At 44.9% G+C, this 13,386-nt stretch overlaps 2 protein-coding genes and 1 long non-coding RNA gene across 3 annotated transcripts in view; 2 read left to right on the top strand and 1 right to left on the bottom strand.

The window, feature by feature from the left end:
- The first annotated feature begins 355 nt into the window (after nucleotides 1–355).
- LOC119315344 (tyrosine-sulfated glycopeptide receptor 1-like) lies at nucleotides 356–3,025 on the top strand. The gene has a single exon (XM_037589980.1). The coding sequence runs from the start codon at nucleotides 760–762 to the stop codon at nucleotides 2,902–2,904; it is 2,145 nt and encodes a 714-aa protein (XP_037445877.1). The 5' UTR covers nucleotides 356–759; the 3' UTR covers nucleotides 2,905–3,025.
- Nucleotides 3,026–7,415: 4,390 nt separating this feature from the next.
- Nucleotides 7,416–8,970, bottom strand: LOC119315346. The gene is made up of 2 exons (XR_005152732.1): nucleotides 8,458–8,970; nucleotides 7,416–8,379 (listed from the first exon to the last, which is right to left on the bottom strand). It is a non-coding gene; the product is annotated as an uncharacterized LOC119315346 (long non-coding RNA).
- The window catches only part of LOC119315345 (receptor-like protein 3), an 8,933-nt gene continuing 4,204 nt past the window's right edge, over nucleotides 8,658–13,386 (top strand). Inside the window, exon 1 of the mRNA XM_037589981.1 lies at nucleotides 8,658–10,060. Coding sequence (XP_037445878.1) covers nucleotides 8,658–10,060 — 1,403 coding nt within the window. The remainder of the gene's footprint in view (nucleotides 10,061–13,386) is intronic.

The raw sequence follows: 13,386 nt of genomic DNA, 5'->3' as shown, positions 1-13,386 counted from the left end.
TCCAAAAAAGAAAAGGAAAATAACAAGAGGAGAACCGAATATAGGGAGTTGAAGCACAAAGCTTCTTTGCCACAAAAGAACAGAGGAATAATCCAATAACAAGAAGCATGAGAAAAAAACACACAACCATAAAGCAGTTTTCAAACGGAAAATGATGGGTATTAATCATGGTATACAGCTGGCGGAAAATGACCTCACAGAATAAGTGTGGAGCAGAATATCTCCCATAGACATGAAACACGTTTCAAAATTTAGGTTGGTACCCCCTCGGCCCTGGGTACCAATGCCAGCTGTCACTAAGTCTGTAGAGGAAGACAATAAAATGAATAGGTCAAGCAAGATGACTAAACTAGTAGTTAACCTTACTCTCTTCAGGCATTTACGCTTAAACATGAAACTTGGGGCAGTGAGATAATAGATTGATTCTTTGCTACTTGAAAATTTTGGACTAATTGGTAACTATTTAATCCATCCATGCATAACTAAGTGATAGCTTAATAAACTAGTTTATTGGGTTTTAATATAGCTATAATGGGTAGGCACGGATGTTGCTTTCCTATTCTAGTGTCACTGTCTCTTTGTGCACTGACCGATCGTGGCCCCTGCACTGAGGTGCACCCATGACAAGAAATATGGAATCTTATGAATGGTGTTCAGTAGCTCTGATGTCCAAATAAATCCACTGCTAGATGATAGCTAGTACCACCACTACATGCATTCTACAACAGCAAAACAAGAAGGGGAAAGAAACACTAATCAATGTGTTCATTCACAGTTCCTCCGGCCGTGCTGCAGCTGTTCCTGCTGCTCTTCTTAGCCTCTCCCGCCACTGCATGCACCGAGCAGGAGAAGCGCAACCTCCTCCAGTTCCTTGCCGGGCTGTCGAGTGATGGTGGCCTCGCCACGTCTTGGTGTAATAATGGCGCGGACTGCTGCGAGTGGGAAGGCATCTCCTGCAATGGAGATGGGGCCGTCACTGGGGTCTCCCTGGAGTCTAAAGGACTTGAAGGGCCCATCTCTCCGTTCCTCACCAACCTCACCAGCCTGCTGCACATCAACCTCTCGCACAACTCGCTCTCCGGTGGTCTTCCGGCGGAGCTCATGTTCTCCAGAAGCATCATCGTCCTCGATGTCAGCTTCAGCCGGCTCAACGGACCACTGCCCGAGCTTCCGTCCTTGGTTACCACTGACCGGCCTCTGCAGGTACTCAACATCTCAAGCAACCAGTTCGGCTCAGAATTTCCATCAGCCACATGGAAGGTGATGAAGAATCTTATCGCGCTCAACACCAGCAATAACAGCTTCAGTGGGCACATACCTTCTTCTCTTTGCGTTAGCTCGCCATCTTTGGCTTTGCTTGACCTCTCCTACAACCAATTGAGTGGCGACATCCCAAACACACTGGGTAATTGCTCCAAGCTCAAAGTGCTCAAGGCTGGCAACAATCACCTAAGTGGGATTCTGCCTGTTGAAATCTTCCACGCTACCTCGCTAGAGTACCTCTCCTTCCCCAACAATGGTGGTTTACAAGGAGAACTTGATGGAGCACACATAGTCAAACTCAGTAGTCTGCTTATTCTTGACCTTGGAGGGAACAGTTTCAGTGGAGCCATCCCAGAGTCCATAGGTCAGCTCAGGAGGCTGGAGGAGCTCCATTTGGGCAGCAATAACATGTCTGGGGAGCTGCCATCAACTATGAGCAACTGCACAAATCTCAAAACCATTGATCTGAAGATCAACAACCTCACTGGAGATCTAGGGAAGGTAAACTTCGCCACCCTACAGAATCTAAAAAGTTTAGATCTCATGGAGAATAATCTTGGTGGCATAGTTCCAGAAAGCATTTACTCATGCAGCAATTTGACTGCACTGCGGTTGTCAGCCAACCATTTCCATGGTGAAATCTCATCAAGAATTGGCAATCTGAAGCACCTGTCCTTCCTATCAATTAGTAGAAACTCCTTTACGAATATCACAAAAGCTTTGCATGCTCTTAAGAGCTGCAGGAACATCAGCACTCTGCTTATTGGCAGAAACTTTATGAATGAGGCCATGCCACAAGATGAAAGCATTGACGGTTTTCAGAATCTTCAGTTTCTCGCCATGCACCAGTGTTCATTGACTGGAAGAATACCTACTTGGTTATCAAAGCTCACAAGGCTGAAGGTACTGGTATTATCTAAAAATCAACTTACTGGACCAATGCCAAGCTGGATCAACTCCCTAAACAACCTCTTCCATCTGGACGTATCAAACAACAGTCTTTCTGGGAAAATCCCAGTCACCTTGATGGAGATGGCAATGCTAAAACTAGATAAGCCTGCCATCTATTTGGACCCAAGTCTCGTTGACCTTGATCTACTTATTTATGCTGTGGATGCATCAAAACTTCAATACCGCATAAACAGTGATTGGTGCAAAGTGCTGAATCTCGGTAACAATAAATTCACAGGTGTGATCCCACAAGAGATTGGTCAGCTGAAAGCACTCCTTTACCTGAACTTGAGTTCCAACAACTTCTATGGAGAGATCCCACAATCAATCGGCAACCTCACTAACCTTCAGAGGTTAGATTTGTCTAATAACCATCTGACTGGTGAAATTCCTGCAGCATTGGAGATCCTTCACTTCCTTTCAGAGTTCAACATTTCTAACAATGACCTAGAAGGACCTATTCCAACAACAGGCCAGCTGAGCACATTTCAAGCTTCTAGTTTTAATGGGAACCCAAAGCTGTGCGGCCCTATGCTTATTAACCATTGTAGTTCGGTTGAAGCAGCTCCCATCTCCATCGTTTCTGCAAAAAAATGCAGCAGTAAGGTCATTTTTGTGACAGCCTTTGGTGTGTTCTTTGGGGTAGGAGTGCTATATGATCAGTTAGTATTATTTAGATATTTTGGCTAAGCGGCTAAGCCCACTTCAGTGTAATCTGATCCAGTATCCAATGGTCCAGTATCCAGTTATGTTGTTCACATCTCTTTATCTATGTGCAATGTGTCTTAATAATGTATTAGTTGAAACTTAAGAAGTTTAATATTGTTGAGCAAACCAAGTTGTAGCACAATCACAGCAAAAATTTAAGACCCTATATAGCATCATAGAATCAGGCCTTAATTGTCGTGTTTTACAAGGTCGCGATCATGACCCGACGACTTTGACTTCGCCACAGTATTGCCACTGTGAATGATGGAGAAGGTTCAGGCTGTGAATAATGGATTTAGGCAACCCTGAACGAGATCCTGAAGCGGTTCGCAACCGTGGGCACCAGCATCAAGGCCGTCTCCGATGAGGTGCACAGCCTGCGCAAGGTGGAGGAATTTGGCGACGAGATGGACAGCATCAAGCACCTCGTCCACGACAATGGCAAGTTGACTGCCTCGCCGTTCACTATCACACAGCCTACCGCCCCTCCACAAGCCGACAAGGGAGGAACCATGCCGCCGCTGCTACATATCTCGCAGCAGCAACCGGCAGGCTACCACACCGCTCCTTCCTCGCCTCATGAGCTGGAGGAAAGCCCCACCTGCCACACCACAATCGAGCATGAGGAGTATCATCTGCGGCAGCCACAACATGATTTCCCTCAATTTCATGGTGTGACCCCTCTCCTGTGGATAGATCAATGCCTGACATGTTTCAAGATGTTAGATGTATCGTGCGTGCCGGAACATCACTGCGTAAGCACGACGACACTATACATCCTTGGATGGGTTGGCAGCGCTTTGGTTCCAAGCATACAAGCGTCTGCATGGGCGTGCCAATTGGGACGAGTTCATGGGAGCACTGGTGACTGTATTTGGTCAGGACTGAATATGTGGTCAGATGACCAAAGTCTTCAGTTAAAACAAACTGCGTTAAGTCACAGACTACAGGGCTCGGTTTGAGGAGTGTATGTACCATTTGCTCTCTCTGTAGATCCTGCGATGAGCACTCATTGGTTTGTTACTCAGTTTGTGTTTGGCTTGAGGGATGAAATCCGAAGTCCTCTTAGACTGCAAGCTCCAACTAGTGTTACTCGAGCTGCGGCTTTGGCAAAAATTCAGGAAGAAGAGGCAGAACATCAGCGTCCTCGCAGTCGACCACCAGCAACTACAAAACATCCACCAAGCGTTGCAGGAGCGACAATCGCGCCGGCAGTGGCACACACTGAATGGCCTCGTCGTCAAGGCGATGACGATTTTAACAAAGAATGTCAATTAAGAGATATCTGACATGCCAATGGTCTCTGTTTCAAATGTGGTGATAAATACTCAAAGGAACATCAGTGTAAGAGATCAGGCCAGTTGCTTACCATCGAGGGGGGAGAATTTGGCGAAGTACTGTCAGATGACGCAGTTGTTGCTTTGGAGCTGTCAGAAGAGACACCAGCCCCTGCTGCATGTTATAATCACAAATTTGTGAAACATTATGGACTGATCTCGAAGCCCCTGTCACAACTCCTTACTAAGAAGGGATTTTACTGGAATGAACAAGCAACACAAGCGTTTCTTGCTTTGAAACAAGCTATGCTGCAAACCGCTGTCTTAGCTTTACCTGATCTCACTGTGCCCGTAATTACTGTCGAAGCAGACGCTTGCGACACAGGGGTGGGTGCAGTGTTGATGCAGAATAGCCATCCCATTGCATATATGAGTAAGGCTTTGGGAATCCTTAACAGCAAGCTTTCGATCTACGAAAAGGAATTTCTGGCAGTGATCATGGCTGTGGATAAGTGGCTCCAATATTTGCAATGTGGCCCTTTTCAAATCCTGACAGACCATAGAAGTCTCTGTAATTTGGAAGACCAAACACCGAAAACTGATCTGCAACGCAAAGCAATGTCCAAACTGGTGGGTTTGCAATTTCAGATCATTTACAAGAAGGGAGTGGAGATAGAGTTGGGGTAGCACCAATTGAAGAGAAGCTTGTCCAACATCGTCTGAGATGGTTTGGGCATATTCAGCGCAGGCCTCCAGAAGCTCCGGTGCATAGTGGATGGCTAAAGCGTGCGGAGAATGTCAAGAGAGGGCGGGGTAGACCGAATTTGACATGGGAGGAGTCCGTTAAGAGAGACCTGAAGGATTGGAGTATCACCAAAGAGCTAGCTATGGACAGGGGTGCGTGGAAGCTTGCTATCCATGTGCCAGAGCCATGAGTTGGTTGCGATATCTTATGGGTTTCACCTCTAGCCTACCCCAACTTGTTTGGGACTAAAGGCTTTGTTGTTGTTGTTGTTGTTGTATACAAGAAGGGAGTGGAGAATGGCGCAGCAGATTCTTTATCCAGAGTGGGACATTTGTTTGTAATGCAGGCCATATCCAGATTGCAGCATGATTGAGTTCAGGAAGTATCCACTTCCTATGTGACAACTCAGTATTGCAGGACTTTGAGTCTCCAAATGACAACTTCACTGGCAAAATCCCAGAGAGTATCTACTTGTGCAACAAACTGACTGTGTTACAGCTATCTTTCAACAAGTTACATGGCCAGCTCTTGTCCAGAGCGCGTCACCTGAAGTCACTAACCATCCTATCACCTGATTTCACAAATATTAAGAGTGCACTTCAGATCCTCGTTGGTTCTAGTAATCTCACCACCTTGCTTATTGGGAGCAACTTCAGAAATGAGGAAATACCAGGGGATAAAGCAATTGATGGTTTTGAGAATCTTAAGGTTCTCGGCATGGAAGATTGCCGGTTGTTTGGGAAGATCCCTCTATGGATATCAAATCTCAGAGATCTGGAGATGTTATTCTTGTTTAATAATGAGTATTCCAGCTGGAATCAGCACCTTAAACTTCCTATTCTACATAGACCTATCAAACAACGGCCTCAGGGGGAGATCCCAGCAGGCTTCATGGAGATGCCAGTGCTAAGATCAGATACAATCACGACAAGTTTAGACCCAAAGGGCTCTGAGCTGCCTACTTACAGCGGTCCTTACCTCGATATTACACTCTAAGTTAGGCAACAACTTAACAGGTGTGATACCCCCAGAGATTGGACAGTTAAAGACACTTGTGTCGCTCATCTTGGGCTTCAACAGATTGTCTGGAGAGATCCCACGAACGATCTCTAATCTCACAAACCTGGAGGTGCTAGATCTGTCAAACAATCATCTCACTGGTACAATTCTAGGTGCACTGAATAATCTACACTTCCTTTCTAGATTCCACATTCCCAGTAGTGACCTGGAAGGGTCTGTTCCACATGGAGGCCAGTTTGATACCTTTCCGAGCACGAGCTTCGATGGAAACCCGAAGCTATGTGCCTCTATGCATATTCACAAGTGCCATTCAGTAGAAGTGCCTAAAGGCTCCATGGAAAAGGCTACAATGTCATGTTTGCCATTGCATTTGGCGTGTTCTTTGGATTAGGTGTACTCTTAGATCAATTATGCTTATCGAGACTCTTTGGCTAGACATACCCTCAGTTTTGTAATGGACTTAGATAATCGATGGTGGAGAAAATTGCTTCTTTTTCTTCACTCTGATATAAAAGAGAAATTTATGAGCTAATATATAGAGGTAGCGAATAGAAAAAGACTTCCCTTATTTATGACAAGAAAAACAAGTAAACAGAATCTGGCAATGAAAAAAATGATTTCACATGAAGATATCAAAAGTAAAGCATTTATAATCGTAAACGGGGTTAATAATTTCAGTGTTGAAGATCAATTAAAACCGCTACTTTACATCTCACCAAATTGAGAAATGAAAGCGGTACCTAAAGTGATAGCAAAATAGAGAAATTTAAGTATGGTAACAAGAACTATACATACTAACAGTGAGTTGTGAGCACGAAGGAAAACCGGAACACTACCAGGCTGAAGCATAGATTGAGAGGAGAGTAGTACCAACAGTGAGCTGCGAGCACGAAGGAAAACCAGAACACTATCAGGCTGAAGCATGATTTGCAAAGAAGACACCAAACTGAAAAAGTTCCCATCATGCAAGAAACAACCATGAAATAATTCGAAATTTTAAGACTAAACATGATGCACCTCTCTGATTGACCATTTGACTCTGATTTCCAGAATCTAACTCGCCACTGCATTAAAGTATGGGAAGCAAATCAGGTGGTGTAAATGGTACCATTCTGCACTATTTATCAGAAGAAATCCATCCCAGGAGCACTAGTATATTTGGGTACGGTCCATACATATCATACCCATGTATACCAACAGTAGGGTGAGCAAATTCCCTCTAAGACTCAGCGGGCCCAAAACTAGCCAGGCTATCAATGCCAGCCTACCACTACTAGCTTATGCCATAAACAGCACTATTAGTGTAATCGAAGGCCACCAGCTATATAGCTATATGTACTATTGGGCAGCAACGCAATAAATAGGTTGGTCATGATGAGCAAAACTAGTAACATTTTTTATGAAAAGTTAGCAGGAGAACTGCTAAGACTCCATTGCAGAAGAAGCCGGTGGCTGAAAGTGCTCGGTTTATTTGAGGAAAATCGGGTGAAAACCTGCGCAAAGGCACACCACACCTAGCTAAACTAGGTCTAAAGTACCACAACATATACGAGAATGAAAAAAGGCCTGAGAACACAACACAGATAGAAAGCACATTGCCGACGAACGCGACATCATCATACATCATTAGTCGCGCTCATGACCCGACGATTTTGACTTAGCCACAACATCCTCAAAGAGCATTCCAATCTGTCGCATCGGTCGTGCCTGCCACAAGCATGTTCGACAACCTCGTTGACGCTGGTGAGAGAAGGCATGTCTAAAGAGAACCGGACAAGTGCCGCTCCAATCCCAAGAGGACGACCAATCGTACTCGCCCGACGGCATCCGCAAGTCAGGAGTGCTCCAATTGCCGACCACCGCCGGTCCCAGACGAACACAACATCACAGACGCCGCACTACCGATGGCTCCAGCCACGACACCACAAACGTGCTCCCTCCAAGAGGTCAAGTCTCCAAAATGACGATTCACCAAAGTAACAATGCCAAAGGCATCGCCATCGTCGAGCTGGCAAGGCGGATCTTGGTTTTCACTGGGAGACAAGACATCGAGGAAGGGAGAGGTGTCAGAACTCCTTGGAAGGTGTTGTCAGCACCGGCATCCAGCAAGACTTTAGTCTGGAGAACTAAACATCTACGCCGGCCAGGGACAGAGTCCTGGACACACCCAGCCACCAGATCTGGAGCCGACACGCCTTGTGTCGCTCCACACTCCCTGGTCTTGGAGCACAGCCGGCAACGCCGCCGCCCCTGAGCAAGCCAAGCCATCATCTCGGAGCAGGGATCGCCCATTGCGCCACAAGGAAAGGAACGCCGCCTCCGCCATCCGCGCCATGGGCTTAGCTCGGCTGCATCCTCCCGCAGCGGCGAAGGGGAGACCCTAGCGGCAGTTTTAGGGTTCCGCCCGTATCACCCCTGGTGTAATTAACATCACTCTCAAATATATTCTTCAACCACGTAAACATAACTTCAAACTTAGGGGCGAGGAGATACCTGATTGATTGCATTTGTGCACCAACCGACCGTGGCCCAGGACGCTAAGCTGCACCCATGACATGAAATAAGGAATCTTATGAATGGTGTTCAGTAGCTCTGATGTGCAAATAAAAGCCCCTGTTAAATGATAGCTAGTACCAGCACCGTGTGCATTCTTCAAGCAACAGAAAAACAAGGAGGAGAACAAACACCGGCCAATGCCTTCCTTCACCGTTCCTCCAGTTGTGCTGTTCGTGGTGCTGCACATCTTGGCCTCTCCCGCCACCGCATGCACCGAGCAGGAGAAGCATAATCTGCTCCGGTTCCTAGCCGGGCTATCGCGAGATGGTGGCCTCGCCACGTCATGGCGCGACAACAGCACGAACTGCTGCAAGTGGGAAGGCGTCGTCTGCAATGAAGATGAGGCCGTTACTGAGGTATCCCTGGGATCTAAAGGACTTGAAGGGTGCATCTCGCCATCCCTGGCCAACCTCACCAGCCTGCTACATGTCAATCTCTCGTACAACCCCTTCTCTGGTGGCCTTTTGCCAGAGCTCATGTCCTCCGGAAGCATCATCATCCTTGACGTCAGCTTCAACCAGCTCAACGGACCGCTGCCCGACCTGCCGTACTTGGTTACCACCAACCGGCCTCTGCAGGTACTCAACATCTCAAGCAACCAGTTCAGCTCAAAATTTCCATCAGCCACATGGAAGGTGATGAAAAATCTGATTGCACTCAACGCCAGCAATAACAGCTTCACCGGGAACATACCGTCTTCTCTCTGCCTTGGCTCGCCATATTTGGTATTGCTTGACCTCTGTTATAACCAATTGAGTGGCAATATTCCCACTGCACTAGGTGATTGCTCCAAGCTCAAAGTGCTCAAGGTGGGCCATAACAACCTCAGTGGGACTCTCCCTGTTGAAATCTTCCACGCTGCCTCGCTAGAGTACCTCTCCTTCCCCAACAATGGTTTACAAGGAGAACTTGATGGAGCACACATAGTCAGACGCAGTAATATTCGTACTCTTGACCTTGGAGGGAACCACATCAGTGGCAAAATTCCAGAGTCCATAGGTCAGCTCACAAGGCTGGAGGAGCTCCATTTGGGTAACAATAACATGTCTGGGGAGCTGCCATCAACTCTGAGCAACTGCAAAAATCTCAAAACCATTGATCTGAAGCTCAATGACTTCAGTGGAGACCTAGGCAAGGTAAACTTCGCCACCCTACAGAATCTAAAAAGTTTAGATCTCATTAAGAATAATCTCAATGGGATAGTTCCAGAAAGCATTTACTCATGCAGCAATTTGACTGCTCTGCGGTTGTCGGGCAACCATTTCCATGGTGAGATCTCACTGAGAATAGGCAATCTGAAGCACTTGTCCTTCCTGTCACTTGTTAGAAACTCTTTCACGAACATCACAAAAACTTTGCATGCCCTTGAGAGCTGTAGGAACATCAGCATCCTGCTTATTGGCAGAAACTTCATGAATGAGGCCATGCCACAAGATGAAATCATTGACGGTTTTCAGAATCTTCAGTTTCTCTCCATGTGCCAGTGTTCCTTGACTGGAAGGATACCTGCTTGGTTGTCAAAGCTCACAAGTCTGAAGATACTACTATTATCTAATAATCAACTCACTGGACCAATGCCAAGCTGGATCAACTCCCTAAACCACCTCTTTCGTCTGGACGTATCTAACAACAGTCTCACTGGAGAAATACCAGTCACCTTGATGCAGATGCCACTATTAAAATCAGATAAGACTGGCATGTATTTGGACCCAAGCCTCATTGACCTTGGTCTACTTATTTATGGTGTGGCTCCGACACAACTTCAATATCATATAGGCAGTGCTTCGGCCAAAGAGCTGAATCTCGGTAAAAATAATTTCACAGGCATGATCCCACGAGAGATCGGTCAGCTGAAAGCCCTCCTTTACATGAACTTGAGTTCCAACAACTTTTATGGAGAGATCCCACAATCGATCTGCAATCTCACAAACCTGCAGAGGCTAGATCTGTCTAATAATCATCTGACGGGTGCAATCCCTGCAGCATTGGAGAACCTTCACTTCCTTTCGCAATTCAACATATCAAACAATAACCTAGAAGGACCTATTCCAACAAGAGGCCAGCTGAGCACATTTCAAAATTCTAGTTTTGGTGGGAACCCAAAGCTGTGCGGCTCTGTGCTTATTAACCATTGTGGTTCGGTTGAAGCAGCCCCCATCTACATCACATCTGCAAAAGAATACATCGATAAGGTCATCTTTGTGATTGCATTTTGTGTGTTCTTTTGGGTAGCAGTGCTATATGACCAGTTAGTATTATTTAAATATTTTGGCTAGGCGGCTAAGCCCACTTTACTGTAATCTGATCCAGTATCCAGATATGTTCACATCTTTGTATTTATGTGCAATGGGTCTTAATAATGTATTGGTTGAATCTTGCTGGCAAACCAAGCTGTATGCACATGTTGTTCCCAAATGCATGTTTCTGAAAGATTCAACATGTAAAGTAGTTTGGTCAGTATGTACCTTGACGTATCATGTTTCTGGATCCTGTTGCTTTCTGCAAATAAGCACTTTTCCCTTTTTACCCATAGCTCCTTTTTTTCAATTTCTCCATATCTTATCCATATGGAACATGGCTTACCGGATTTTTCATATAGAATGAAATAGCCAGAGTTTGGAAGATTCAATGGATGCAAGATCCCCAGAAGACGCCATTGTCTTCACATCGACTAGGTATGAGTACGTGCAAAGCACGTTTGGCTACCATAACTGATATATGAGAAAATAGAATTCTGTTGACACTCTCACTCTCTGACCCTCAATATCACTTTTTTCACATGTTAACATTGATACCGTTGATATAAAAGAGAACTGTAAAAGCATGTGATTTTGCGAGTGGATTTCTTGCTCCCGAGCTTCATAGAGCCCTGTTCCTTAAAATTTCGAAAATCATATTTTAAATTTTAAAAAATTCTGAAAACAAATACACATGAAAATCTTATATTAGTTTACAAAGGGAGTACATTCTTGTAAAGTTTCATGCTCAAATACGTTTTGGTGTGAGCTGTATAAAAAAAAAACAGGACGTCTTTCATCATGAAAGTTTACAGAGATGTAATATATATCCCTAGGTTCATGTGTATTTTTTCAGATTTTTTTTAAATCAAATATGGTTTTTGTAAAAAGAAAAATACGGGCTCCACGGAGGCCGTGATCCCAAATCAATTTCCTTTGATTTTGCACTCTATTTAACATGTCAACCTATTCAATCAAACATATTACAATCACAAAAAAAGCCCATATATATTAGCATCGCAATTACCGTGCTTTACAAGGTCGTGATCATGACCCGAGGATTTTGACTTCGCCGCAGTATTACCACTGTGAGGCACTGCCCGTCGCGTAGATGCCTAGGCCGTCATGCATAGACCAACATCAGAGAGAGAAGACACTCTCAAGGGAAACAAAGCTGTGGCTCTTCAGCCCCCACAAGACAACGAAAATGGCCCATCCAACGGCCAACGCCATCCGCAGATCACTGTGGCAACACCACCAGCCTCCAGTGGTCTAGCCCACTGAAATATTACATTGATGGATGATGCATATGTGATATGTACCTTTAATTCTGCTTTTGTTCCAGGACTTCTCCCAAAGGAAATGACATTAATATGATTTCTGAGGAACTGACAGGAAGCATGAGAAAAACAAAACCATGAAGCGGTTTTTCAAGCTGAAATCATGGATATTTATTCATTAGCTACAAGTCAGAAAAAATAACCATTAAGGAATTTTTCAAACTGAAATCATGGATATGTTTCATCAGCTACAAAGAGTCAAAGAGCTGGTGGGAAATGACCCCACATAATAATTATGAGTAGAATATCCACCATAGACATGAACCATGGGAAAAATACAACCATTAGGCTCTGTTCGGTTTGCAGGATCAGAAAACATGGGAACAAAAAAATGTAAAGGAATAGGGAAAACAAGCACATATGAAACTGAGGAATTTTAAACAGAGAAATAGTCAGGAGTGAACCGTTCGGCGGTGATCAAAAGAAGCTGCACATCACCTCAGTTGTGACCCGTACCTTGGGTGTTTTTTATTTGGCTGCAGACTTGACTCTCTCACACTCCATGCCATATAATGAATATTTTATTGGATTAGACGTCAGAACCAGTGTGTTGCCTCGGCCAACCGCGATAAACAAGAGGTCTGACTGGATGTTTCTTTTCCCGTGAAATCTGTAGGAATCACACAGGAATCGAGACATTCCAAAGTTTTACTGCTCATTTTTCCTTCACTCCGAACGCACCAAAGGTAGAAAATAGCACAGGATCAGATTCCTTTGAGTTTTCCTCCGGACCGAACGCAGCCTTAGTAGGTTGGTGCCCCCTTTGGGCCTGCCTACCAAATGCCAGCCTGTCACTTGAGGTAAACAAAACTAGTGCTGTAAGTCTGTAACCAAAGACCACCACCTATATCTATGTATTATTGAGGAGCAATGCCATGAATAGGCCGGGAAAGATGAGCAAGCTAGTAATTAACCTTCCAATATGTTCTTCAGCTATATTACACTTAGACATGAACCTTGGGGCAGCGAGATAATAGATTGGCTTCTTGCTACTTGAAATTTTTGGACTAATCGGTAACTATTTAATCCATCCATAACTAAATGACAGATTTATAAACTATTTTATAGCCTTTTACTGCAGCTAATTGATAGGCATGGATGTTGCTTTCCTATGCTAGTGTCGCTGTCTTGTGTATCGACCAACCGTGGCCCAGGGCCCTAAGGTGTGCCCACAACATGAAATAGGGAATCTTATGAGTGGTGTTCAGTAGGTCAAATTTGCAAATAAATCCACTACTAGATGATAACTAGCACCAGCACTGCATGCATTGTTCAAGCAAAAGCAAAAC

Source organism: Triticum dicoccoides, chromosome 6A (assembly GCF_002162155.2).
Source record: "Triticum dicoccoides isolate Atlit2015 ecotype Zavitan chromosome 6A, WEW_v2.0, whole genome shotgun sequence".
Lineage (NCBI taxonomy): Eukaryota > Viridiplantae > Streptophyta > Magnoliopsida > Poales > Poaceae > Triticum > Triticum dicoccoides.
The sequence above is the reverse complement of the archived record's forward strand: the minus strand, read 5'-3'. Positions and strand labels throughout refer to the sequence as shown.

Bases quoted from the DNA above. Each gene is read 5' to 3' on its own strand.
- LOC119315344 (XM_037589980.1), top strand. From the start codon at position 760: ATGTGTTCATTCACAGTTCCTCCGGCCGTGCTGCAGCTGTTCCTGCTG.